We start from the raw sequence: 25,627 nt of genomic DNA on the forward strand, positions 1-25,627 counted from the left end.
AAGTCTTTCATGAGGTGCACAATTTTCACCATCAGGTTAATGAATAAGCCATTAATTTACAAAGTACATAATTTCTATCATTTAAAAAAAAATTAATTTAGAGTACCCAATTGTATATTTTTTCCAATTAAGGGGCAATTTAACATAGCCAATCCACCTAACCTGCACATCTTTGGGTTGTGGAGGTGAAACCCACACAGACACGGAAAATGTGCAAACTCCACACAAACAGTGACCCAGGGCCGGGGGCGAACCAGAGTCCTCACCACCGTGAGGCAGCAGTGCTAACCACTGCACGCTGTGCCGCCCACTATCAAAAAAATTTGTATCTCACTGCCCTTTCCTAATATCCTTGAATTTGAAAGATTATAAAGAATGATTTTGGTCTCATGGAATCACATGAGTCCCTTCCATCATAACTCGTGTCGGAGCAAAAATCGATTCCCATGCACTTATTCCATACTATCCAACTTCAGCCTCAAGTCTTAAGAGGGCAGCATAATTCAAGCGATCTATGGGACCTGATGGAGTGAACACGGGAACGAATGGTTGGGTACAAACAAACAAATTTATTTCTTTCATAACTCTACAGGCAGCTTGGTAGCACAGTGGTTAGCACTGTTGTTTCACAGCTCCAGAGTCCCAGTTTTGATTCCCAGCTTGAGTCAGCTGGGTTCTGCGTGGGTTTCCTCCGGGTGCTCCGGTTTGCTCCCACAAGTCACGAATGACGTGCTGTTAGCTAATTTGGACTCTGAATTCTCCCTCGGTGCACCAGAACAGGCGCCAGAATATGGCGATTAGGGGATTTTCAGTTACTTCATTGCAGTATTAAAGTAAACCTACTTGTGACAATAAAGATTATTATTACTATCCACACCCTGAAGGGCCTCACTCAACCTGCGTCCAGGTCGTGGTTTTTATACTCAGAGGCTCCCCCTGTTGAGGGGGAATCCCCATTGCGTTAACTAGGGAAGTTCATATTCTGTGGAGGTCACAGGGAACCAGATGGTCCACACCAGTGACCTCCGAGGGGATGGTAACATCATCCCCCTCTCGAGAAATGTCCATTAGCTGTAGTGAGGGGCCCCTGGTTGTTTCACGCGAGAGCAGAGTTTGGGCCTCATTGGAGCAGGGGTGTATACCGCACCGGACCGGTTGTTACATATGGAGCTTCAGGGCTGGATCGGCATGGACGTGGGAGGCAGCATGGCTATCTCTGCTTGGTGCTGGACGTCCATCTCGGAGTTGGAGTCTGAAAAGTCTGCGTTAGGCATCTCGGCTTCCTGGACGTCGATGGCCGGTGGAGCTGGCAGCGGCGGAATAAATGGGAGTGGCGCATCCAGGATAGGTTCCGATGGTTCCGGGACACATCGGCGGATGTGGTCAATGTGGCGATTCGACTTTGCCTTCAGACAATAAGAGACGGGCCTGGTCTGGGCCACTACTAAAACTGGTATCCACATGACGCCCGCTCTGAAATTTCGGACATAAACAGCGTCCCCGGGGGTGAAACAGCACAGTGGTACGCATAATAATAAATAATAATAATAATAGCTTGACATGTAGCCACCTGGGGTGGCCACGTCCCGATTCCAAAATGGATACTCGCAAAGAGTGCAGGGAAAAATGGACAGCACTAGAAAAACAAGCAGGTGCAAGGTTTCCTGTGGATTGAAACTTGCAGAACCCAGACAGAACTGAAACTACAAGCCATTAGCATAGTAATGAGCTATCTCCGGGGACAAAAAGAAACATTGAAACAATCGGTACCAGGGCAGACTCCCCAACGCCAGTGGAAGCTAAAACAAAGACAGGCCAACGGTTACCTAGAGCCCGCCCAACGATCGGGGAACGACCCCGTTATTGGAGAGAATCGATACAAACGATTGGGACATGGTCCAATTAATTGGGACCAAGTCCAGGGTCTGCCCAGAAGGACGCAAAACTCCTTGGGGTATAAAACAGAGTCCCCAAGGTCAGTTTGCTCTCTTGAGAACTCTTACTTTCTCCATCTTCACCTTGGCATTTGGCTCTCAGCGACGAGAGGCCGCCAAGCAACAGCCAAGTAAGTCTAAGGTCAACGCACGCTACGAGATAGACGCTCCTAGCTACTATTCTATACCAGTTCGAAGCCAACAGTATCAGAACCGGACAACAGCCATTGTTCCTGGGCACTCAAAGCTAACTCTAGGCTTTTAGTAGTAGTTGTAGTTTAGTGAGTAGAGTATGTGCATGAGTAATAATTGACTGTGTGTGTAAATAAATGTGCATTGATTTCAAACTTACTAACTGGTGTATCGAGTCATTGATCAGTATTCGGTTTGAACCTTGTGGTGGTATCAGAAAGAGACCTGGCGACTCTTGAGCAAAGGTAATTAAAACAGAGCAAATTAAGGGAAAGCATAACGAGCAACAGTCAAAAGTAGGCTTCAATGAAGCCTGTGAATGAATTACTGTGAAAAGCCGCATTCCGGCGCCTGTTCGGGGAGGCCGGTACAGGAATTGAACCCGTGCTGCTGCCTTGTTCTGCATTACAAGTCAGCTATTTAGCCCAGTGTGCTAAACCAGCATAGTCCTGTAACAGAACAAGAACAGGGCTAATCTGGTCTTCCAAGTCCCGGCACTCTGCTTTTTCATAACCCGCTTGAATGTCTCGACCGCCCCCCCCGCCAAACCACGTGATGAATGCTGCTGAATTCTATACTGGTAAAGGCCGACTCCGTTGTCTGAGATTAGTATTGGCTAATGCCGTGGGTGCTGAACATTTAGTGTAAACGCTCCACCGTAGCCTTCGTGGTGGGGGCCTGCACACGGTGGACTTCCAACCATTGAGTGGGTGTTCACAATGATCAAAATATTGCCCCCTGAAAAGGTCCAGCAAAACCTACGTGGAGACGAGACCAAGGCTGGCCCGGCCACTCCCACAGGTGCAGTGATGCCACTGGTGGCGCCTTCTGGTTTTCCTGGCATGGCCCGCAACATTGAGCCAACCTCTCAATGTCCAAATCGTTACCGGGCCACCAGACGTAGCTATTGGTCTGCATCTTCATATTAGACACCCCCAGGTGTCCATTGCTGCAAAAGAGTGCCGCGTCCATGTCCAGGATGAACACCCGAGTCCCCCATAGTATGAAGCTGTCCTCCACGCTAAGTTCTGAGATCTTTGAGGTGCATGCCTTGAAATCTTCCAGCAAATCACGGTAATGGGCTCCGTGCAGAACTATGTGGCGAACCTGTGGAAACTGGAGATTCATCTGGGTCCAAATCTGCTTACGAACTGCCGTGACAGGAAGGAAGTCCATAAAATGAAAGGCGGCAACTACTTCGCCGGACGATGTTGGTGCCATCGGCCTAGTGGGGAAAGGGAGGCAGCTCAATGCATCAGCACGGGGAATCTTTGTTTCCAGGCAGTGTTCCAAAACATATTCGAACGTGGCTAACAGCAAAGTCCAACGTTGGATCCTAGCCAACGCTATCGGAGGGATCACCCGATCCTCCTTAAATAGGCCCAACAGTGGTTTGTGATAGGTTAAAACCGTAAGCACGTGGCAGTAGACATATTGGTGATACTTCTCACCAAAAGCGACAGCAAGACCCTCCTTCTCAATCTGTGTGTATTTTCGTTCTGGGTCGGCGAGCATGGACACGAATCAATGGGACATTCTGAGCTGTCAGCCATGCAGTGGGGCAAGACGGCCCCCACCCCTTAAGGGGATGTCGCAAGTCATAATGAGTGTCTTGGAGGGGTCAAAGTAAGTTAATAGTTTGAAGAGCACACCCATCCGAATGGTGGTCCTAGATTCAGTGGCCAGCCAGCAGCCTGCGCAAGTGCATGGCTGCCTTCCAGGCCACGGCAATGGTGCTCCATGTCCGTCCACCCAAACCCACAGCCCACCTCCTGGCCATCCCCCTACTACTCCCCACGTCCAGCAGCACAACTTTCAGCAAACTATGGCGATGTTGGACATTTTCCGTACCCCACCTCTCTCTCTCTCTTCCTCATCAGCCAGGACGCGGTTTCAAGTTTGTTAAAAGCACAAATGAACCTCACCATCATAAATTAGGCCCATCGGAGACGGAGAATACAGAGTCGGGCCTGCTAATGACATGCAAACTGTGTTTACTGTACATGCGCTCTGAAACACATTGATGCCGCTGTCGGGGCGACGGAGAATTAAGATTTGGCGTGAAAATCGGCACACGCTGCGATTGCAGCATTGGAACAAATTCTCCACCCAATCGTGTTTTGCAATTCCAGCATCAGTCAATGGAGAATCCCGCCAATGGTGCGCGGGATCCTTTTAAAAGGAGACAAGTCTTCGAGATCAGGTTTCACGACTCAACCTTCCCGGTTGCTCCACAAGACTGAGAATTAATAGTACGTTACCGAAATTTATACATTGTTAAAACAAAATCTAAATATGTAGCAAGTGGAAATTGTTGAAATATTTGAGCACATTATATACACATTTAAAAAAAAAACAAAGTGGCGCTGAAAACTGTTTAACAATACATGGAATTGTCACAACTAAAACCATGTAAATCAACATATAAGACAGAGTAAGGATTCCAAACATTATGAGTTTGACCCATTGTATTGCACCACCTGTCTCAGGTCATAATTCAGCTTCCTCGCAGCTCCAAATCATAGTCACAGTCAAAATAACAGCTTTACGCCAAACAGCCTAGAGAAAAAAAATCCAGCTGTCCGAATTGAAACTATAAATCTAAATTCCTGAATTCTGGCAAGTTTACTTAGGGTGGGATTTTCCAGCCCGGCCACCTATGGTATTGCACGGTCCCGGAAAATCCCAGTAATAATAATTTTGCTTGTGCTTTTAACCAACTGAAGAATTATTATTGAATGGGCAATGACAAATGTCGATAGCATAAGCTGTATTGTAATAATAATGTATTTCCCACCTCTCCAGCCAGAGCCTCGGAAAGTTCTAATATTGAGGAAGAACCCTCAATGTCAAAGTTGGAGAAGAAGCTTGCCCACTGTCTGTCAAATGCCATCAAATCCTGAAACATTCAAAACAGACATTAGAGTTAGGGAGAAAAAAAATTGCGAAAGCTTCTGCAACCCAACCGATTCCATTAGCAGCCTTTTTTAATTCTTATTGATGACATCACAAAGCAAAAAGAAATCCTTAACATGTTAAATGTATGAAGTGAACCCATTAATTATTTCAAGTTAAAAATAATATTCATAACTAAGATTGGTTATGGAATTTAAGAATTGTAACATTAAGATGCATTGTTTTGAGTTTGCAACATTTGTGCTATTTTTTACATCATTAGTTTGCTGAAGCTCCATCATTCCATGAACCCCAATATCTAATGGCACAACATTTCGGAAAGGGTTATGTTTAGGTATTTATTATATTACCTCAGTAATCAAGACTTCCAGAGAGACTGGATCCAACCTGCAATAGGTTTGCCATAGCTCCTCACTCGCATCAAACAGCTAAAATTGAAAGAAAAAGACTGACAACATTACACAAAGTAGACTATTTTTAATACTTTGAGGTTTTGAAGAGATACAATTTGCTTTTTTGTTCAAAACAATACATTACATTGGAGCTGGGCTGATAAATAGAAGTACATTTGCTCAATTACTGTCGGAAATTAATTCAGTTAGTGATGACTGAAAAAAAATTATGACTTGATGAGAACATTGAGATAGGCTAGTTCATAGTTAACATACGAACTATGAGCAGAAGTAGCCACTTGGCCCCTTGAGCTTTCCCTGCCATTCAATAAAATCATGGCTGATCTTATTCTAACCTCGACCCCACCACATTCCTGCCTACCCCTGACAACCTTTAATATTGTACTGAATTTTTTTTTTATAAATTTAGATTACCCAATTATTTTTTCCAATTAAGGGGCAATTTAGCGTGGCCAATCCACCTACTGTGCACATTTTTGGGTTGTGGGGGCGAAACCCACGCAGACACGGGGAGAATGTGCAAACTCCACATGGAAATATTGTACTGAAATTGGAAATAATCTATATCTTGAGTAAACATTTTTTCATGTGCATTTCCTGTATAGTAAAGCCTTGCTTAAAAAAGATAACCATAAGATCAGAAGAAAAAGTAGGAGGCCATTCCGCCCTTTGAGTCTGTTCCATCATCCATTAAGATTGTGGTTGATTCGAGTGTGACCTTAACTCCACTTTCTTGCTGCCACCCCATAACCCTCAACAACCTTGACAATCAAAAATCTATCAAACTCATCCTTCAATATAATCAATAACTTACACTGCACTCTGGGGAAGAGAATTCCAAACATGAATGAGCCCGAGAAGAAATTCTTCCTCATCTCAGTCTTAAATGACAGACATCTTATTTTTAATGAGAAGAAATGTGCTCTCAGCATAAATCCTGTTAATCCCCCTCAGAACTGTACATACTTAAAGAACAGTAAGAAGTCTCAGAACACCAGGTTAGTCTTCTTTAAGAATGATGTGGAGATGCCGGCGTTGGACTGGGGTAAGCACAGTAAAAAGTCTTAGAACACCAGGCTAAAGTCCAACAGGTTTGTTCCGAATCACTAGCTTTCGGAGCACTGCTCCTTCCTCAGGTGAAGGAGCAGTGCTCCGAAAGCTTGTGATTCGAAACAAACCTGTTGGACTTTAACCTGGTGTTCTAAGACTTCTTACTGTGCTCACCCTAGTCCAACACCGGCATCTCCACATCATTCTTAAAGAAGATCTCATTCTTCTAAACTCCAATGAGTATTTCTCCAACTTTCCTCATAAGAGCAGTTGAAGGGGTGATAATGTGTCTTATCAGCACATTACTCTATCCATTTTCCAACCACAACAAATTCCTGTGGCCACATTGAGAATGCAAATACACAATTTCACCATCAGATGGTTTCTTCACATACAATACATCCACACCCTGCAAGTTTCACATATGCATGCAGATGATTTGCCTATATCCAAGGACTGAAACTTGTATCCGTGTTTTAAATAAATTGAAAACAATCTCAAAACATGACACATTTCACAATAACGTGATGTCTTTAGTGACATCTTTGAGGCTCAATCTTGCCAATAACCTGACTTTGGATTCTCAAGTATTCTGTAGTATACTTAAAAATATGTTGAATTTTGATACCAGCTGAATATCTAATTTGTGTTTAAGCTAGAAAAAGGTGGGGCAGCATGGTGGCGCACTGGTTAGCACTGCCGCCTCGCGGCGCCGAGGTCCCAGGTTCGATCCCGGCTCTGGGTCACTGTCCGTGTGGACATTCTCCCAGTGTTTGTGTGGGTTTCACCCCCACAACCTAAAGATATGCAGGGTAGGTGGATTGGCCACTCTAAATTACCCCTTAATTGGAAAAAATGAATTGGGCACTCTAAATCTATTTTAAAAAGTTAGAAAAGGGAAATATTAATTGCTCGCAACTTTGCGAATGCCGATAAGACAAAGGATGTGCAGGGCGCACATTCCTCAATGTAATCATTATATGAAAAAAGAAGGCAAATAATGTTTGAACGGTCAACAGATAGTAATTATAGTTTGAACAGGTTGAGCAATGGAAGGTTCTTACCATCCTAGACTGAAGTAGGAGCAGGGAAATAGATGGACGAACCGTTAGGGTAACTTAAATGAGAGAAAAGCAAGTGGGAGGTAAGGATTATAGGAGTTCAGCTGGCAGCTCCGAGAAAAAGCCAGGATATTGTTGCACACAAGTTTGAGGAAGGAGGTTGTGTGAAAGTGAAAATGTAGGGGAGAAAACAGTAACTATTGATAGAATATATTGCACACAGCTACAGCCAGCTTTTCTCCACACACTCTATCCCAAACACAGCCGGATATTGATCAATCCTTTCCAAGCAATCTAAAATGAAGCAAAAGTTTGAGAGTGAAGAGAAAAATAAAACAAACAACAATGACAGAAACAGCATAATGCCAGTGGAGTTATAGCAGAGGCCGTTTTCTCTTAAGTAGCATGTACAATGCTAATGAGGGTTAATTATATTTATTGTGCATTTACAACAGTTTACCAATTATAGCCACTCACTATCAATTACTGCTGCTGCAATAATCTCCCTGTTGTGCGCCAGTTCCTCAAGGACCAGTATCACGGAAACTCCCATGAGGGAGAGAAGGGGAGGGGCGAGGGTGGAGAGGAGGAGGGGCGAGGGAGAGGAGAGGAGGGGCGAGGGGAAGGGGCAAGAGAGGAGGAGAGGAGAGGGGCAAGAGAGGAGGAGAGGAGAGGGGAAGGGGCAAGAGAGGAGAGGGGAAGGGGCAAGAGAGGAGGAGAGGAGAGGGGCAAGAGAGGAGAGGGGAAGGGGCAAGAGAGGAGGAGAGGAGAGGGGCAAGAGAGGAGAGGGGAAGGGGCAAGAGAGGAGAGGAGAGGGGCAAGAGAGGAGAGGAGAGGGGCAAGAGAGGAGAGGAGAGGGGCAAGAGAGGAGAGGAGAGGGGCAAGAGAGGAGAGGAGAGGGGCAAGAGAGGAGAGGAGAGGGGCAAGAGAGGAGAGGAGAGGGGGAGGAGAGGAGAGGAGAGGGGCAAGAGAGGAGAGGAGAGGGGCAAGAGAGGAGAGGAGAGGGGCAAGAGAGGAGAGGAGAGGGGCAAGAGAGGAGAGGAGAGGGGCAAGAGAGGAGAGGAGAGGGGCAAGAGAGGAGAGGAGAGGGGCAAGAGAGGAGAGGAGAGGGGCAAGAGAGGAGAGGAGAGGGGCAAGAGAGAGGAGAGGGGCAAGAGAGAGGAGAGGGGCAAGAGAGAGGAGAGGGGCAAGAGAGAGGAGAGGGGCAAGAGAGAAGAGAGGGGCAAGAGAGAGGAGAGGGGCAAGAGAGAGGAGAGGAGAGGGGCAAGAGAGAGGAAAGGAGAGGGGCAAGAGAGAGGAGAGGAGAGGGGCAAGAGAGAGGAGAGGAGAGGGGCAAGAGAGAGGAGAGGAGAGGGGCAAGAGAGGAGAAGAGAGGGGCAAGAGAGGAGAGGGGCAAGAGAGGAGAGGAGAGGGGCAAGAGAGGAGAGGAGAGGGGCAAGAGAGGAGAGGAGAGGGGCAAGAGAGGAGAGGAGAGGGGCAAGAGAGGAGAGGAGAGGGGCAAGAGAGGAGAGGAGAGGGGCAAGAGAGGAGAGGAGAGGGGCAAGAGAGGAGAGGAGAGGGGCAAGAGAGGAGAGGAGAGGGGCAAGAGAGGAGAGGAGAGGGGCAAGAGAGGAGAGGAAAGGGGCAAGAGAGGAGAGGAGAGGGGCAAGAGAGGAGAGGAGAGGGGCAAGAGAGAGGAGAGGGGCAAGAGAGAGGAGAGGGGCAAGAGAGAGGAGAGGGGGAGGGGCAAGAGAAACGAGAGGGGGAGGGGCAAGAGAAACGAGAGGGGAGGGGCAAGAGAAATGAGAGGGGGAGGGGCAAGAGAAACGAGAGGGGAGGGGCAAGAGAAAGGAGAGGGGAGGGGCAAGAGAAAGGAGAGGGGGAGGGGCAAGAGAGGAGGGGGAGGGGCAAGAGAGGAGAAGGGGAGGGGTAAGGGAGAAAGGGAGTGCGAGGGCAGGGGGCGAGTCAGTGGGCGGCATGGTGGCTAGCACTGTTGCATCACAGCTCCAGGCACGTGGGTTCAATTCCAGCCTTGAGTGAATGTCTATGTGGAGTTTGCACTTTTTGCCTGTGACTGCGTGGGTTTCCTCCGGCATTCTTCCACGGTGCAAAGATGTACAGATTAGGTGGATTGGCCATGATCAATTGCCCCTCAGTGTCCAAAAGGTTAGGTTAGGTGGGATTGCTGGGTTAAGGGAATAGGGAGGAGGCGTGGCTTGGGTAGGGTGCTCTTTCCAAGGGCCGGTGCAGACCGATGGGCCGAATGGCACTGTACTGTAAAAAGTATATGATGGCGAGAGAGGGGGCGGAAGAGAGAGAGTGAAGAGGTTGACAAATTGAGAAGGGGTGGGGTTTGACAGAATGAGAAGGTGTTTAGAGAGGCTGATAGACCGAGAGAGACTTTAATGATACTATATAACTCACATAAAATGTTTAAATACCTCATGTTTCATTGTAAAAAACTCCCCTCCTCCAATTCCTTCCAGAGCAAATGCTTGTACAATGGGCCATTTCTCAACAGTGAACATGTCAAACTTCTGAACATGTCCTAAAAATAGCAATGGGCACAGAACGAGAAGCACAATGAGTTGATTGACAAAGTTACAGATCCATTAAATGAATATAACATAATATATATTGAGATGCCATAATTTCAACCACATGTAATTCAATATCAACGTAACGGCAAATGAAAAACAAAGATGCCAGGGTTTTGCACCTTTATATATACATCCACAACGGTGGCACAGCTCATTTCCAATTCAATAATCCAGTTGGCAACATTCGCATCCAAAGCATATTGGTGTGGAAAGTGCTTTGACATGCAACTGTCAGTATATATCGAGGATGGGACAACAATACGAGTAAGATTAGTCTTATCTCTCGCTCATGGATAAGTCAGTCCGGTTGAATGAATGTTAAGCGAAGTTTATTTCTTAACAACACATTTTGGTACGTTCACACAAAAGTACGTTCACACAAAAGTAACTGGAAAATGTTTTTTTTTGCAGTGTCTCTCAAAATGTCCTTGAGGCACCAACAAGGGAAGCAAAAACTTCCCAAGTTAAAAGTGACTTCAGATTTACAAAATTGCAAGTCATTTCAACAAAGACTTTAAAAGTAATGTTTATTCTCCAACGGTTATAATTTCTCTGCTAATCAGTTAGATGGATCACATTCATAAGGGAACCCTTATCTGGGTTTAGCCCCTTACTTAGTTTCACTGGTTCTAATTCTCAGCTGGGACTCCCTTGATTCGTTCAGGAAAGTGTCAGTCACTTAACAGACGATTGGTTAATTAGATATTAATCAATTACTCCAAATTAATTAACTGTCCCATGACTTTGTCCCACGTTCAAACTCCCTATCTCACGTCTGGTCTCAGTTACGATGTTATTGCAAGCTTGTCGAATGTACCTAATATTTGAGAAAGTCATGGACAGTATTCAAACGATTATAACTTACTCATATTTCTAGAAATTCAGTAATTTTAAAGAATCATTTCAGCTAATATTTTAAAGGACCGCCCCTAGAATTCTTGAGTCCAACAATATGTTACTTAAAAATTAAAATAATAACAAAACAATTTACTGACTGCTTCATGAGGACAGAGAACCAAATAAATTTAAGATGGAAACTTGGGTCAAGAAAAAGTGAAGTGAAGTTCATCAAAATAACTAAAGATCTCAACTAAGCTGGGACCACAACTTTTTACAATATACATTAATGATCTGGAAGAAGGAACTGAAGGCACTGTTGCTAGGTTTGCAGATGATACAAAGATCTGTAGAGGGACAGGTAGTATTAAGGAAGCAAGGGGGCTGCAGAAGGATTTGGACCAGTTAGGAGAATGGGCAATGAAGTGGCAAATGAAATACAATGTGGAAAAGTGTGAGGTTATGCACTTGGAAGAAGGAATTTAGGCATAGACTATTTTCTAAATGGGCAAATGCTTAGGAAATCAGAAGCACAAAGGGACTTGGGAGTCGTTATTCACAATTCTCTTCAGGTTAACGTGCAGCTTCAGTCGGCAGTTAAGAAGGCAAATGCAATGTTAGCATTCATGTCAAGAGTGCGAGAATACAAGACCAAGGATGTACTTCGGAAGCTGTATAATGCTCTGATCAGACCTCATTTGGAGTAGTGTGAGCAGTTTTGGGCCCCGTATCTAAGGAAGGATGTGCTGGCCTTGGAAAGTGTCCAGAGGAGGTTCACAAGAATGATCCCTGGAATGAAGAACTTGTCGTACGAGGAATGGTTGAGGACCCTGGGTCTGTATTCGTTGTAGTTTAGAAGGATTGGGGGGGGGGTGGAAAGAGATCTTATTGCAACTTACTGGATACAGCAAGGCCTGGATAGAGTGGACGTGGAGAGGATGTTTCCACTTGTAGGAAAAACTAAAAGCCGAGGACACCATCTCAGACTAAAGGGACAATCCCTTAAAACAGAGATGAGGAGGAATTTCTTCAGCCAGAGGGTGGTGAATCTGTGGAACTCTTTGCCGCAAAAGGCTGTGGAGGCTAAATCACTGAGTTTATTTAAGACAGAGATAGATAGATTCTTGATTAATAAGGTGATCAGGGATTATGGGGAGGAGGCACGAGAATGGGGATGAGAAAATATCAGCCATGATTGAATGGCGGAGCAGACTTGATGGGCCGAGTGGTCTAATTCTGCTCCTATGTCTTATAGCCAGCAGTCATCAGAATGCATTTTGAATTACAAATGGGTCAGATTTCCAGTATTCATTTCACCAGCAGCAGAGACAGATCAGGTACAAACCAGTAAGTTCTACAATCTAAGCCAGAATGTTTTTGCTCAAAACACATAACATAGCAGGGATACAAAGATTAAAGATCAAGGGTAACAAGGCAAATGTTAAAAAAATATTTGTGTGACTTTCTTAATTATTTTGCATATTTATAATATTGGAAAACATTTTTTATCTTTACCCTGAAAGCTGTAAGGAACTCGAATGCGATAACAATCTCGCACCATATCCACAAAGCTGGTAATTTTAAACTCCTCGGCAGCCTCTTCATCTTCATACTAAAGAAAATAAGTTTAAAGCCAGTCAGTTGCCAAGAATAAAATTTTATTTGTGTAACAAACTATTCTAATAATTTATATCTTGATCTAGTAATCTAGACATCTTGTGCAGAACTCCCAAATCAATGACCTTCCCAACCTAGACAAGAGCAAGAGTCGTATGCTTGAAAACACCACCACCTCCAAGTCACTCAAGTATCCTGACTTGGAAATGTATCACTGCTCATTCATAGTCACTTTAGCAAAATCCTATCACTCCATCTCAACAGCATTTTAGGAGCACTTTCACAACACGAACACTAACAATTCAAGACGCCATCACTCTCAAAACCAGCGTGGGTAACAAGTGCCAGCCACATCAGTAATGCCCATTTCCTGAGGACATCTATCTTAAAAGCGCATTTTTCTGCTCTTTTGTTGACCAGCAAAACTTGTGAACACAGAATCAACATGGACTCCATCAGCTAAACGACTTTATAGTCAATACCTCTTTTTGTCAAGCCCAAGGTCTCATATGCATGTACCCAGCAATGTAGAAGATTGCCCAGCTATGTCATACATACAAAAATCAGGAAAAAGTCCAACCTGGCCAATTACCACCCCATCAGTATACTCTCTATTACCAGTAAAGTGATGAAATGGGTCATCAACAGTACAATCAAGAGGCACCTACTCACTGAAGACCAGCTCGAGACCTGCCAGGGTCACTCAGTTCTGTTACACTTTGGTTCAGACATGGACAAAAGGCCTGAACTCCAGAGGTGAGGAAACAATGACTCCCTTGATGTCAATCGAGCGTGGCACACCGAGGAGCCCAAGCAAAGCTGGAGTCAATAGGAATCAGAGGGGAAACTCTCCACTGGTTGGAGCCATATCCAGCAGAAAAGGAAGATGGTTCTGGCTATTCGAGGCCATCATCTCGACGCCAGGACATTACTGCAGGAGTTCCTCAGGGGAGTATCCAAGGACCAACCAATGATCTTCATCAATGATCTTCACTCCAGCATATGGTCAAAAGTGGGGATATTCACTCATTACTGCACAATGTCTCCCTAATCGGTATTCCTCAGATATTGAAGCAGTCCATGTCCAAATGCAGCAAGGCCTGGACAATATCCAGGTGTAGGCTGGCAAGTGGCAAGTTACATTCATGCCACACAAGTGCAAGTCAAAGACAATCTCCAACTAGAAAAATTTTAACTGTAGCCCCTTGACATTCAATGGCATTACCATCATGGAACCCCCCACTATTAAAAACCTGGGAGTTACCATGGCCCAGAAACGGAACTGGACAAGCCACATCAATACAGTGGTACTATTGCTGGTTAGAGGCTGGGAATCCTGTGGGGAGTAACTCATCCCCGACTCCTCAAAGGCTGCCCATAATGTGATAAATATAAGAATTTCATATATATGTAGCTGTGCAGTGCATCTGACTTTTTTATAAATTAATTCACGGGATGTGGCCGTCGCTGGTTAGGCCATAATTTATTGCCCATCCCTAATTGCCCTTCAGAAGGCGGTGGTGAGTTGCCTTCTTGAACCCTGCAGTCCATGAGGTATGGATACACCTGTTAGAGGGAGTTCTGGAATTTTGCCCCAGCGACAGTGAGGAATGGCGATATATTTCCAAGTCAGGGTGGTGAGTGACATGGAAGAGAGCCTCCAGGTCGTGGGGTTGCCAGGTACTGCTGCACTTGTCCTTCTAGATGATAGTGATCATGGGTTTTGAAGGTGGTGTCTGAGCAACCTTGGTGAATACCTGTAGTGCATCTTGTAGATGGTACACAAGGATGCCACTGTTCGCCGATGGTGGAGGGTTTGAATGCTTGCCGAATCAAGTGGGCTGCAGGTCCAACAGGTTTGTTTTAAACACTAGCTTTCGGAGCACTGCTCCTTCCTCAGGTGAATGAAGAGGTATGTTCCAGAAACATATATATAGACAAATTCAAAGATGCCAGACAATGCTTAGAATGCGAGCATTTGCAGGTAATTAAGTCTTTACAGATCCAGAGATAGGGGTAACCCCAGATTAAAGAGGTGTTAATTGTCTCAAACCAGGACAGTTGGTAGGATTTTGCAAGCCCAGGCCAGATGGTGGGGGATGAATGTAATGCGACATGAATCCCAGGTCCCGGTTGAGGCCGCATTCATGTGTGCGGAACTTGGCTACAAGTTTCTGCTCGGCGATTCTGTGTTGTCGTCATCCTGAAGGCTGCCCCCGAGATCAGAGGCTGAATGCCCTTGACTTCAGCAGTTAAGTAAAGTAAGGACTTAATTACCTGCAAATGCTCGCATTCTAAGCATTGTCATGCCTGGATATTGTCCACATCTTGCTGCATTTGGACATGGACTGCTTCATTATCTGAGGAGTCATGAATGGTGCTGAACATTGTGCCGTCATCTAAAAAGATGCCCACTTCTGACCTTATGATGGAAGGCAGATCATTGATGAAGCAGCTGAAGATGGTTGGGTCTGGAACACTATGCTGAGGAACTTCAGTAGTGATATCCTGGAGCTGATATGAATGACCTCCAACCACTACAAGCATCTTCATTTGTGTCAGGTACGATTCCAACCAGGGAAGAGCTTTCCCCACCTGATTCCCATTGACTCCTTGATGCCATACTCGATCAAATGCTGCCTTGATGTCAAGGGCAGTCACCAACATCTCATCTCTGGCATTCAGTTCCTGTGTCCACGTTTGAACCAAGACTGTAATGAGGTCAAGAGCCGATTGGCCTGGCGGAACCCAAACTGAGTGTCCATGAACAGGTTATGGCTCAGTAAGTGCTGCTTGATAATACTGTTGATGACTCCTTCCATCACTTTGCTGATGATGGAGAGTAGACTGATAGGGCAGTAATTGGCTGGGTTTATTTTCTGCATTGCTGGGTAGATGCCAGTTCTGTAGCTGGACTGGAACAGCTTGGCTAGGAGTGCTGCAAGCTCTGAAGCACAAGTCTTCAGTATTATTGCCAGAATATGGTCAGGGCCCATAGCCTTTGCAGTATCCAGTGCCTTCAGCCATGTCTTGATATCACATGGATTGAATCGTATTGGCTGAAGACTGACATCTGTGATATTCAGGACCTCCGGAGGAGACCGAGATGGATCATCCACTCGGCACTTCTGGTTGAAGATTGTTGCAAATGCCCCAGCCTTGTCTTTTGCACAGTATTGTTTTTTTTTCAATCCTGGTTTGAAAGGCAGCTAGACTTCGGGGCTAGAGGTGTAATTGAAACATGGTAAAAGTAAGATCATAATTTATTACAGCCATGGATATTGTTTGCCGAAGTAGGGCTATCACCGAATAATAGTGCAGAAACGGCCCTTCGGCCCATCAAGTCTGCACCGACGCAGGAATAACACCTGACCTGCCTACCTAATCCCATTTGCCAGCAATTTGACCATAACCTATGACATGCTCATCCAGGTACTTTAAGGATGTGAGGCAACCCACCTCTACCACCCTCCCTAGCACTGCATTCCAGACCGGCACCACCATCTGGGTAAAAAGGTTTATCTTCAAATCCGCCCGAACCTCCTGCCCCTCACTTTGAACTTGCATCCCCTTATAACTGATCCTTTAATTAAGGAGAACAACTGTCCGTGCTCCTCTTAATCTTATGCACCTCGATCAGGTCAACCCCATCTTCTCTGCTCCAGCGAAAACAACACAAGACAATCCTCTCTTCATAATTTAAATATGCCATCCCAGGAAATATTCTGGTGAATCACCTCTGTACCCCCTTCAGTGAAATCCCTCCAGTGCAATCACATCCTTCCTATAATATGGCAACCAGAATTGCACACACTACTCCAGCTGTGGCCTCATCAAACTTCTATACAATTCCAATATGACCTCCCTACTTTTGTAATCTATCCCTCGATTGATAAAGGCAAGTGTCCCATAAGTCGTCACCACCCTATCGACCTTCTGCTTTCAGAGATCTATGGACAAACACGCCAAAGTCCCTTTGTTCCTCAGAACTTCCCAGTGTCAGGCCATTCACGGAATACTTGCTTGTCAAATTACTCTTTCCAAAGTGTATCATCTCACACTTTTCGAGTTAAATTCTATCTACGCCTTTTCGGCCCATTTTAAAGTACCCAATTATTTTTTTCCCCAATTAAGGGGAAATTTAGTGCGGCCAATCCACCTAATCTGCACATCTTTGGGTTGTGTGGGTGGAAACCCACAGAGACATGGAGAGAATGTGCATACTCCACGCAGACAGTGACCCAAAGCCGGGATTCAAACCCGGGTCCTCAGCGCCACAGCTTTTCTGCCCATTTGACCATCCCGTCTATATCTTCCTGTAACCCAAGATTCTCAACCTCATTGTTAACCACCCGACCAATCTTTGTGTCATCAGCAAACCTACTGATCCTACCCCCCACATGACAAACCATCGGAGACCCAGCACAGATCTCTGTAACCGACTTCCAGTTACTAAAGCAACCACCTGTCATCAGCCTCTGTCTCCTACAGCTAAGTCAATTATGAATCCACTTAATGGAATTTTATTTCTAGAAGGTTCCCTGGGGAGCAGATAGTTAGTAACATTGGGCTTGATTCTCCACCAGCGGGAGGGTTCAAATAGATCACATTGACCCAATGGCACCCTGAGAACAGGATGGGTGAAAAAATGAAAAATGAAATGAAAATCGCTTATTGTCACAGGTAGGCTTCAAATGAAGTTACTGTGAAAAGCCCCTAGTGGCCACATTCCGGCGCCTGTTCAGGGAGGCTGGTACGGGAATCGAACGTGCTGCTAGCCAGTCTTGGTCTGCTTTAAAAGCCAGCTCTTTTAGCCCTGTGCTAAACCAGCCCCAGGTACCGGATTCCCCAAGCCTGCATGAATCGCTGGTCCCCTGGGCCAGGATTCACATGGGTGAAAATTGGTGCAGGTATTTCCCAGCATGACCCTAGAGCACTGGACCTCGCAGTGGGCCTTTGAGTTGCCCTCAAAGTCAACTGGAGGGCCCCCTCTCCCCCACACAATGCAAATCCTGCCTACAGCACCCCCACCAGACCACCCCACTCATAGAATTTACAGTGCAGAAGGAGGCCATTCGGTCCATCGAGTCTGCACTGGCTCTTGGAAAGAGCATCCTACCCAAGCCCACACCTCCACCTTATCCCCATTAGCCAGTAACCACACCCAAAACGAAGGGCAATTTTGGACACGGAGGACATGACCAATCCACCTATCCTGCACATCTTTGGACTGTGGGAGGAAACCAGAGCACCCGGAGGAAACCCACGCACACACGGGGAGGATGTGCAGACTCCGCACAGACAGTGACCCAAGCCAGGAATCGAACCTAGGACCCTGGAGCTGTGAAGCAATTGTGCTGCCCACTGCCTGCCACCCCCCCCCCCCCCCCACCCCCATTTTACAGCTCCCCAGCAGAAAGACAACAAGCCAAATAAAACTTTATTGTCCCTGGGTCAAAATCTGGAACTCCCTCCCTAACTGCACTGTGGGTACATCTACACCTGAAGGACCGCAACAGTTCAAGGTGGTAACACCATCACCTTAGAATCACTAGAGTGCAGTAGGACACCATTCAGCCCATCGAGTCTGCGGCAATATTTTGAAAGAGCACCCCTCCGAGGCCCAATCGCCGCTCTAGCCCAGTATCCCCTCCCACCCAAGCGACGTCTCCACCCTATTCCCATAACCCAGCAACCCCACCTAACCTAACCTTTTGGACATTAAGGGGCAATTTAGCATGGCCAATTGGGGCAGCAGGGTAGCATGGTGGTTAGCATAAATGCTTCACAGCTCCAGGGTCCCAGGTACGATTCCTGGCTGGGTCACTGTCTGTGTGGAGTCTGCACGTCCTCCCCCTGTGTGCGTGGGTTTCCTCCGGGTGCTCCGGTTTCCTCCCACAGTCCAAAGATGTGTGGGTTAGGTGGATTGGCCATGCTAAATTGCCCGTAGTGTCCTAATAAAAGTAAGGTTAAGGGGGGGGTTGTTGGGTTACGGGTATAGGGTGGATACGTGGGTTTGAGTAGGGTGATCATGGCTCGGCACAACATTGAGGGCCGAAGGGCCTGTTCTGTGCTGTACTGTTCTATGTTCTATGTCTATGTTCAATCCACCTAACCTGAACATATTTGGACTGTGGTAGGACAGTGGAGCATCCAGAGGAAACCCACACAGACACAGGGAGAATGTGCAAACTCCACGTGGACAGTGACCCGGGGCCGGGATCGAACCTGAGTTTTCTGTGCCGTGAGGCAGCAGTACTAACCACTGCGCCACCATGCCAGAGGGAGTTAAAGATTTGACTGAACAGAATAGGAACTTTTTGCCTAATGCTGGGAAGTCAAACAGTAATTTGACACAGGCAAGAATCTGCAAGCTGGTTCTTGAAGGATCTCTCGCTCTCTTTGGGCCATTGGTATACAGCAAGTATTCCTGGGTCTGCGAACTGCAGTTAAAAATGGGTTTTTACCGAGATGAGTTTGTTTGATTGGAAATAAAAAGATAGCAATTCGGAGATAAAGTGTTTCATTTTATTGTTAAGCACTGCTTAACTGGTAATTGCAGTAAGCTATTTTAATAACAAAGTTTGTTTTAATACACCATGTCCCTATTTGTGCTTGGAATCACTCCTGGAGCCAAGTATCATTTCCTCACAATCTTACAAATTAAACAAAATATTGGGGTTTCTGTCCGGTATTCCAGCAACTGTTGGGGTCTGGTCCGGAATCGTAATAAAATTGGGGGCTTTTTATTGGGATTTAAAGGTATAATTTAATAATTGAATTTAAAGGCAGTCAGTGTGTGGAACTAGTGCTTTCTTTCAGTTGTTGAAGTTTTAATAGGGAGAGACTTTAGAAATGACTTTCTGTTGCAAAGAATTTCCTGGGTGTGGAATAGGTCACTTGAGCTGCTTTGCAAAGGGTGCCCAAAACAAAGATTTTGAGTTTGGCGATCAAGCTGCAGTTGACTTTATCTGAAGGGGGGTGGGGGGGAAGGAAGATGGAGATAATACAAGCAACAGCTCAGCATTTAAATTTGCTGGAAAAACAGCCTGAATCATTAGAATTAGCTAGAATTCAATTATAACTGAAACAATTAGAAATGCAGGAAAGAGGTAACAGAAAGAAATAGAACTGAAGAAATTAGAAATGTAAGGGGAAAAAAAGAAAGATAATTTGAACCTCGAAAACGAGAATTGCAAAGAAAACATCAACGTAAAATGGTGGGAGTTAAAGGCAGAAGCGGAGGAAAGTCTAGAGGAAGGGTTAACACATCCTGTTTTAATGTGTGGTGGAGATATGCTTAAATATATTCAAGCACTGTCAAAGGTTTGACGAGAAGGATGTGGAAGCCTCTTTCATCTTCATTGAGAAAGTAGCTAAAACAATTCCATTAGCCAAAAACCATGTGGGCATTACTGGTTCAAAGTTAGTCGGTAGAGCTAGTGAAGTATATGCATCACTATCAGAGGAGGTATATAGGGATTATGATGCAGGAGAAAAAGCATATTAAATGCATATGAACCATTGCTAGAAGCCTAGTCAGAAATTTAGAAATCTAAGGAAAGATCCAGATGAGACATATATAGAATTTAAAAGAATTTAACAAAATATTTTTATAGCTAGATAAGAGTATTAAAAACAGACCAAAACGTAGGACACTCTTCAGGGAACAATTATTTTGGGAGGAATTTAAAGACAATAATAATAATAATAATCTTTATTATTGCACAAGTAGGCTTACATTAACACTGCAATGGAGTTACTGTGAAAATGCCCTCGTCGGGGTACACAAAAGGGAGAATACAGAATGTCCAATTCATCTAACAAGCACGTCTTTCGGGACTTGTGGGAGGAAACCGGAGCACAAGGAGGAAACCCACGCAGACACGGGGAGAACGCGCAGACTCCACACAGACCAGTGATCCAAGCTGGAAATCAAACCTGGGACACTGGTGCTGTGAAACAACAGTGCTAACCACTGTGCTACTGTCCCACATTGAGAACACATGGTGGAAGAGCAAAGGGTTACAACTGCTAGACTGGAAGCAGAAATGGCAGATAACGTTGATTAATTCACAAAGTCTGTTTTTCAACATCAATTTCAATCTGTGAAGGATAGAAACTGTGGAAGTGGAAAATTCACAGCTTGTGAAGGCAACGGAGGTCGAGTTGAGGATATGAAGGAGAGTTTGCCTCGGGTTAAATGGGAAACCTATGATAGTGGGAGAGAGGTAAGAAAACTTGTAATAAAGTTGGACACATGAAGTCGCAGTGTTGTGGCCTAAGAAAAGTACGGGTGACACATGCCCGTTAAAAGTCAGCAAAATTCTGATATGTAAAAACTTTACAACTTACTTCTTTTTCTGTCAAACAGTGCAAGCGTAGATTTCGCCAGTATGCTATACAAGGCAGGAGATAGCTATAATTTATAGGGTTGCAGTACACATGAACACTTTCCGGCTTGATTAACAGAATGACATCTGAAATAGAAAGGAGATAACATAACAATGTTTCAATAGTATTTCATAGTAACAACCTAAAATAACCCATGGTCAACTGACATTTAGCAATTAGCAAACTTAATATTCTCACAATTGTCCCTTTGGCAAGGATCCAAAATTGAATGATCTTAATTGTGCACAAATATAAAGGGCGGCACTTTGGCTAGTTAGCACTGCTGCCTCACAGCGCCAGGGACCCAGGTTCAATTCCATCCTTGGATGACTGTGTGAAGTTTGCACATTCTCCCAGTGTCTGCGTGGGTTTCAAAAGCGAGATCGGCCTATATGACCCACACTGCTCAGGATCCTTCTCCCATTTAAGAATATGTGAACTCGAGGCCTGCGCCATTGTCGGGGGAGGATTCCCTTCTCTCTAGCCTTGTTAAATATCCTCAGCAGCAGTGTGCTCAATATCTCTGAGAACTTCTTATAAAATTCCGGGTAGCCGTGCGGCCCCGGAGCTTTGCCCGACTGCATGCCCTCCAGCCCCTTGATAATTTCCTCAATCTCAATTGGGGCCCCAGCCCCACCAACAGGTCCTCCTCCACCCTCGGAAACCTCAACTGATGCAGAAATTGTCTCATCCCCTCCACTCCAGCCGGGGGTTCCGACTCATATAATTTACTGTAAAATTCTTTTAAAACTTTGTTCACCCCCCCGGGTCCAAGACCATGTTACCATCCCTATTCTTCAATCTACCAATCTCCCTAGCCACCTCTCTCTTCCCAAGCTGTTGCGCCAACATCCTAATCAACTTTTGCCCGTACTCATAAACCGCCCCTTTACCTTCCTCAACTGTTCCACTGCTTTCCCTATGGTCAACAACTCAAACTTTGCAACTTCCACCGCTCCCTCAGGAGCCCCACGTTGAGGGCCTCTGCGTATCTCCTGTCCACCCGGAGTATATCCTCCACTAATCTCTCCCTCTTCGCTCATTGCCCCTTTTCCCTGTGGGACCGAATCAAAATTAGTTCCAACAACTGCCTTCAGAGCTTCCCAAACCATCGCTGCAAATACCTCTCCCATGTCATTTGTTTCCAGGTTACTCTGGATGGACTTATTCACCCACCCGCAGACTGCTTCATCCGCTAGCAACCGCACATCCAGTCTCCATAAAGGACGTTGCCCTTTCTCCTCACTGACCCACAAATCCACCCAATATGGGACATGATCCGACACTGCAATTGCCGAGTATTCCGTCCCCACCACCTTCGGCATTAGCGCCCTGCTCAGAACAAAAAAGTTAATACGAGAGTAAACTTAATGGGCGTGAGAAAAAAAAAAGAAAACTCCTTCGCCCTCGGCCGTGTAAACCTCCATGAGTCTATATCATAAAGCCCTTCAATTCCTTTGCCACAGCTGGCCTCCTCCCTGACCTGGATATTGACCGGTTCAATTCCGGATCAATGACCGTGTTAAAGTCCCGTCTTCTCTCCCCCCCCCCCCCCCCTTCAGGGATCCTACCTAGCACACGCCTCATAAATTCCACGTCGTCCCAATTCGGAGCATATATGTTCACGAGCACCACTCGTACATCCTCCAACCTTCCACTCACCATTATGTACCTACCCCACTTGTCTGACACGATTCTCCCAGCCTCAAATGCCACTCGCTTACTAATCAAAATTGTTACTCCCCTGGTCTTTGAGTCCAGCCCTGAGTGGAACACCTGGCTAACCCATCCCTTCCTCAATCGCGTCTGGTCTATGACCTTAAGATGCGTCTCTTGTAGCATTAACACGTCTGCCTTCAGTCCCCGTAGATGCGCGAACACGCGAGCCCTCTTGACCAACCCATTTCAGTCCTCTCACGTTCCACGTAATCAGCCTGGACGGGGCTTCCTCCACCGCCGACTAGCCATCACCATTTGTAGGCCAACCCTGAGCCCATGCCCCCCGCTTCCCAGAGTACCCCATGAGCAGCAGCTGTTCCCGACCGCCCATTTATTCCCCGACAATAGTTCCTCCCCTGACAGCAAAGCAGCGTCTCACCCCCCCGCCCCCCGCCAGCACCATAAACCTCAACCCCTAGGTCAAGTACCAGTTTAACACTCGCTCACCCCCCACTGCGCTTCCAAGTCAGCTGAACCATGCTGACCCCGATAATCCCTGCCCCGGCGCCAAACAGTCTTTCTCCCTATTGTTCGAACCTCACCCCCCCAGCATCACATTTAACAGCATCATGTTCCCCATTAAGTAAACAGCAGCAATAAAAACCTTAAACAAGGCAAAATTAACATAAACCAGTTAAGAGAGTCACTTAAAACAAAACCCAGTCTCCCGAAGAACAGCTCTAACTTCAAGACCCCCTCCCTCCCCGCATCAAATCCCTGCAAGACAAAGCACCCGACACCCATCACCACAGCCCATTATTTTACCCAGAACGACATAAAATCTCTTTTCTTTTTAAAAAAACAGTACAGTATGACAAACCACCGCTACAAAACCTCTCCGCAGCTTAAATGCCCTTTAAATCGTCTCCAGCTTCTTTTCTTTAATGAATGGCAGCACGGTAGCATTGTGGATAGCACAATCGCTTCACAGCTCCAGGGTCCCAGGTTCGATTCCGGCTTGGGTCACTGTCTGTGCGGAGTCTGCATGTTCTCCCTGTGTCTGCGTGGGTTTCCTCCGGGTGCTCCGGTTTCCTCCCACAGTCCAAAGATGTGCAGATTAGGTGGATTGGCCATGATAAATTGCCCTTAGTGTCCAAAATTGCCCTTAGTGTTGGGTGGGGTTACTGGGTTATGAGGATAGGGTGGAGGTGTTGACATTGGGTAGGGTGCTCTTTCCAAGAGCCGGTGCAGACTCGATGGGCTGAATGGCCTCCTTCTGCACTGTAAATTCTATGAATGTCCATACATCGTCTGCCGTCTCAAAATAAAAGTCCCGTTCCTCGTGCGTAACCAACAGCCGCGCTGGGTACAGCATCCCGAACTTCACCCCCTTCTTGAAGAGAGTCGCCTTTGCCCGATTGAACCCAGCCCGTCTCTTGGCCAACTCCGCTCCCAGGTCCTGATAAATACACAACTCACAGTTCTCCCACTTGCTGCTCCGTTCTTTCTTGGCCCACCGCAAGACGTATTCCTCATCCATAAAATGGTGAAAACGCACCGCCATGGCCCTCGCTGGGTCATTCACCCTGGGCTTCCTCGTAAGGGCTATGTGCACTCTATACACCTACAGGGGCCGAGGGAACGCCCCAGCCCCCATCAACTTCTCCGGCATGCCCGTCACATATGCCTTCGCATCCGATCACTCACTGCCTTCAGGGAGGCCAACAATTCGGAGGTTCTGCCTCCTGGACCTATTCTCCAGCTTCTCCTACATCCTCTTCTGGCGGTCGTCCAACAACTCCACCTTGCTCTCCAGCACGGTTATATAGACCTCCTGGTTGGATAATTTTTGTTCAATCTCCTGTATCGCTTTCCCCTGGGTCCCCTGATTCAAGACTACCTGATCAATCAAAGCCTTGATCAGGTTCAGCGTATCCTTTTTCAGCTTGGCAAAGCAATCGTCAAAAAACCTCACCAGCTGCTCCGTCGACCACTGTGCCGTCTCTCCTTGGCCCTTGCCATGCTGTCCCGCGGTACCAGCTCCGCTTGCTTCTCACTACCAGGACTGAGTAGATTCACGCAGCCACTTCTGGTCCAATTCTCTATACACCAGAGAGAGAATCCTCCTTACTGTAGCACAGTTCACCAATTTGTTCCATAAAATCCCAGTAAAGTCGGGGGGAAAAGATCCGAAAATGCATTACAGGCGGGAGCTATCTAATGTGCGACCTGCTCCTCCATGGCCACCACCGGAAGTCATATCAGTTGTTTTCTGATTAATAGTTACACATTTTCCCCACTGTAGCAACTTGGATTAAACATAACAAAAATATTCCTTCCAGGTGTCAATGTTAGTGCCATTTCCTCTTCTCCGCTTTATCTCTACCAAAAAAAACTACTATAATAATCTTTATAATAGGCTTACATTAACACTGCAATTAAGTTATTGTGAAAAGCCCCAAGTCACCACATTCCGCCACCTGTTCAGGTACACAGGGGAGAATTCAGAATGTCCAATTCATCTAACATGCCTTTCGGGATTTGGGGGAGGAAACCGGAGCACCCGGAGCAAACCCACACAGACACGGGGAGAACGTGCAGACTCCACACAGCCAGTGACCCAAGCCAGGAATCGAACCTGGGACTCGCGCTGTGGAGCAATTGTGCTACCGTGCTGTCCACTACTAGGTCTTAGATTAACATTAATAAGGGGCAGCACGGTAGCACAGTTGCTTCACAGCTCCAAGGGTCCCAGGTTTGATTCCCTGCTTGGGTCACTGTCTGTGCAGAGTCTGCACATTCTCCCAGTGTCTGCGTGGGTTGCCTCCGGGTGCTCCGGTTTCCTCCCAGTCCAAAGATGTGCAGGTTAGGTGGATTGATAAATTGCCCTTAGTGTCCAGAAAAGGTTGGGTGGGGTTAGAGAGTTACGGGGATGGGGTGGAGGCGTGGCCTTCAGTGAGGTGCAGACTCGATGG

The 25,627-nt window shown here is 46.2% G+C and overlaps 1 protein-coding gene across 1 annotated transcript in view; it reads right to left on the reverse strand.

Moving 5' to 3' along the window:
• The window catches only part of c3h20orf194 (chromosome 3 C20orf194 homolog), a 257,070-nt gene that overhangs the window by 197,474 nt on the left and 33,969 nt on the right, over positions 1 to 25,627 (reverse strand). The window contains exons 4-8 of the mRNA XM_038793206.1: positions 20,955 to 21,079; positions 12,498 to 12,594; positions 9,987 to 10,093; positions 5,393 to 5,470; positions 4,924 to 5,025 (exon numbers count right to left, since the gene is read on the reverse strand). Of these exons, the coding sequence (XP_038649134.1) occupies positions 4,924 to 5,025; positions 5,393 to 5,470; positions 9,987 to 10,093; positions 12,498 to 12,594; positions 20,955 to 21,079 (509 nt within the window). The remainder of the gene's footprint in view (positions 1 to 4,923; positions 5,026 to 5,392; positions 5,471 to 9,986; positions 10,094 to 12,497; positions 12,595 to 20,954; positions 21,080 to 25,627) is intronic.

Source organism: Scyliorhinus canicula, chromosome 3 (genome assembly GCF_902713615.1).
Source record: "Scyliorhinus canicula chromosome 3, sScyCan1.1, whole genome shotgun sequence".
Lineage (NCBI taxonomy): Eukaryota > Metazoa > Chordata > Chondrichthyes > Carcharhiniformes > Scyliorhinidae > Scyliorhinus > Scyliorhinus canicula.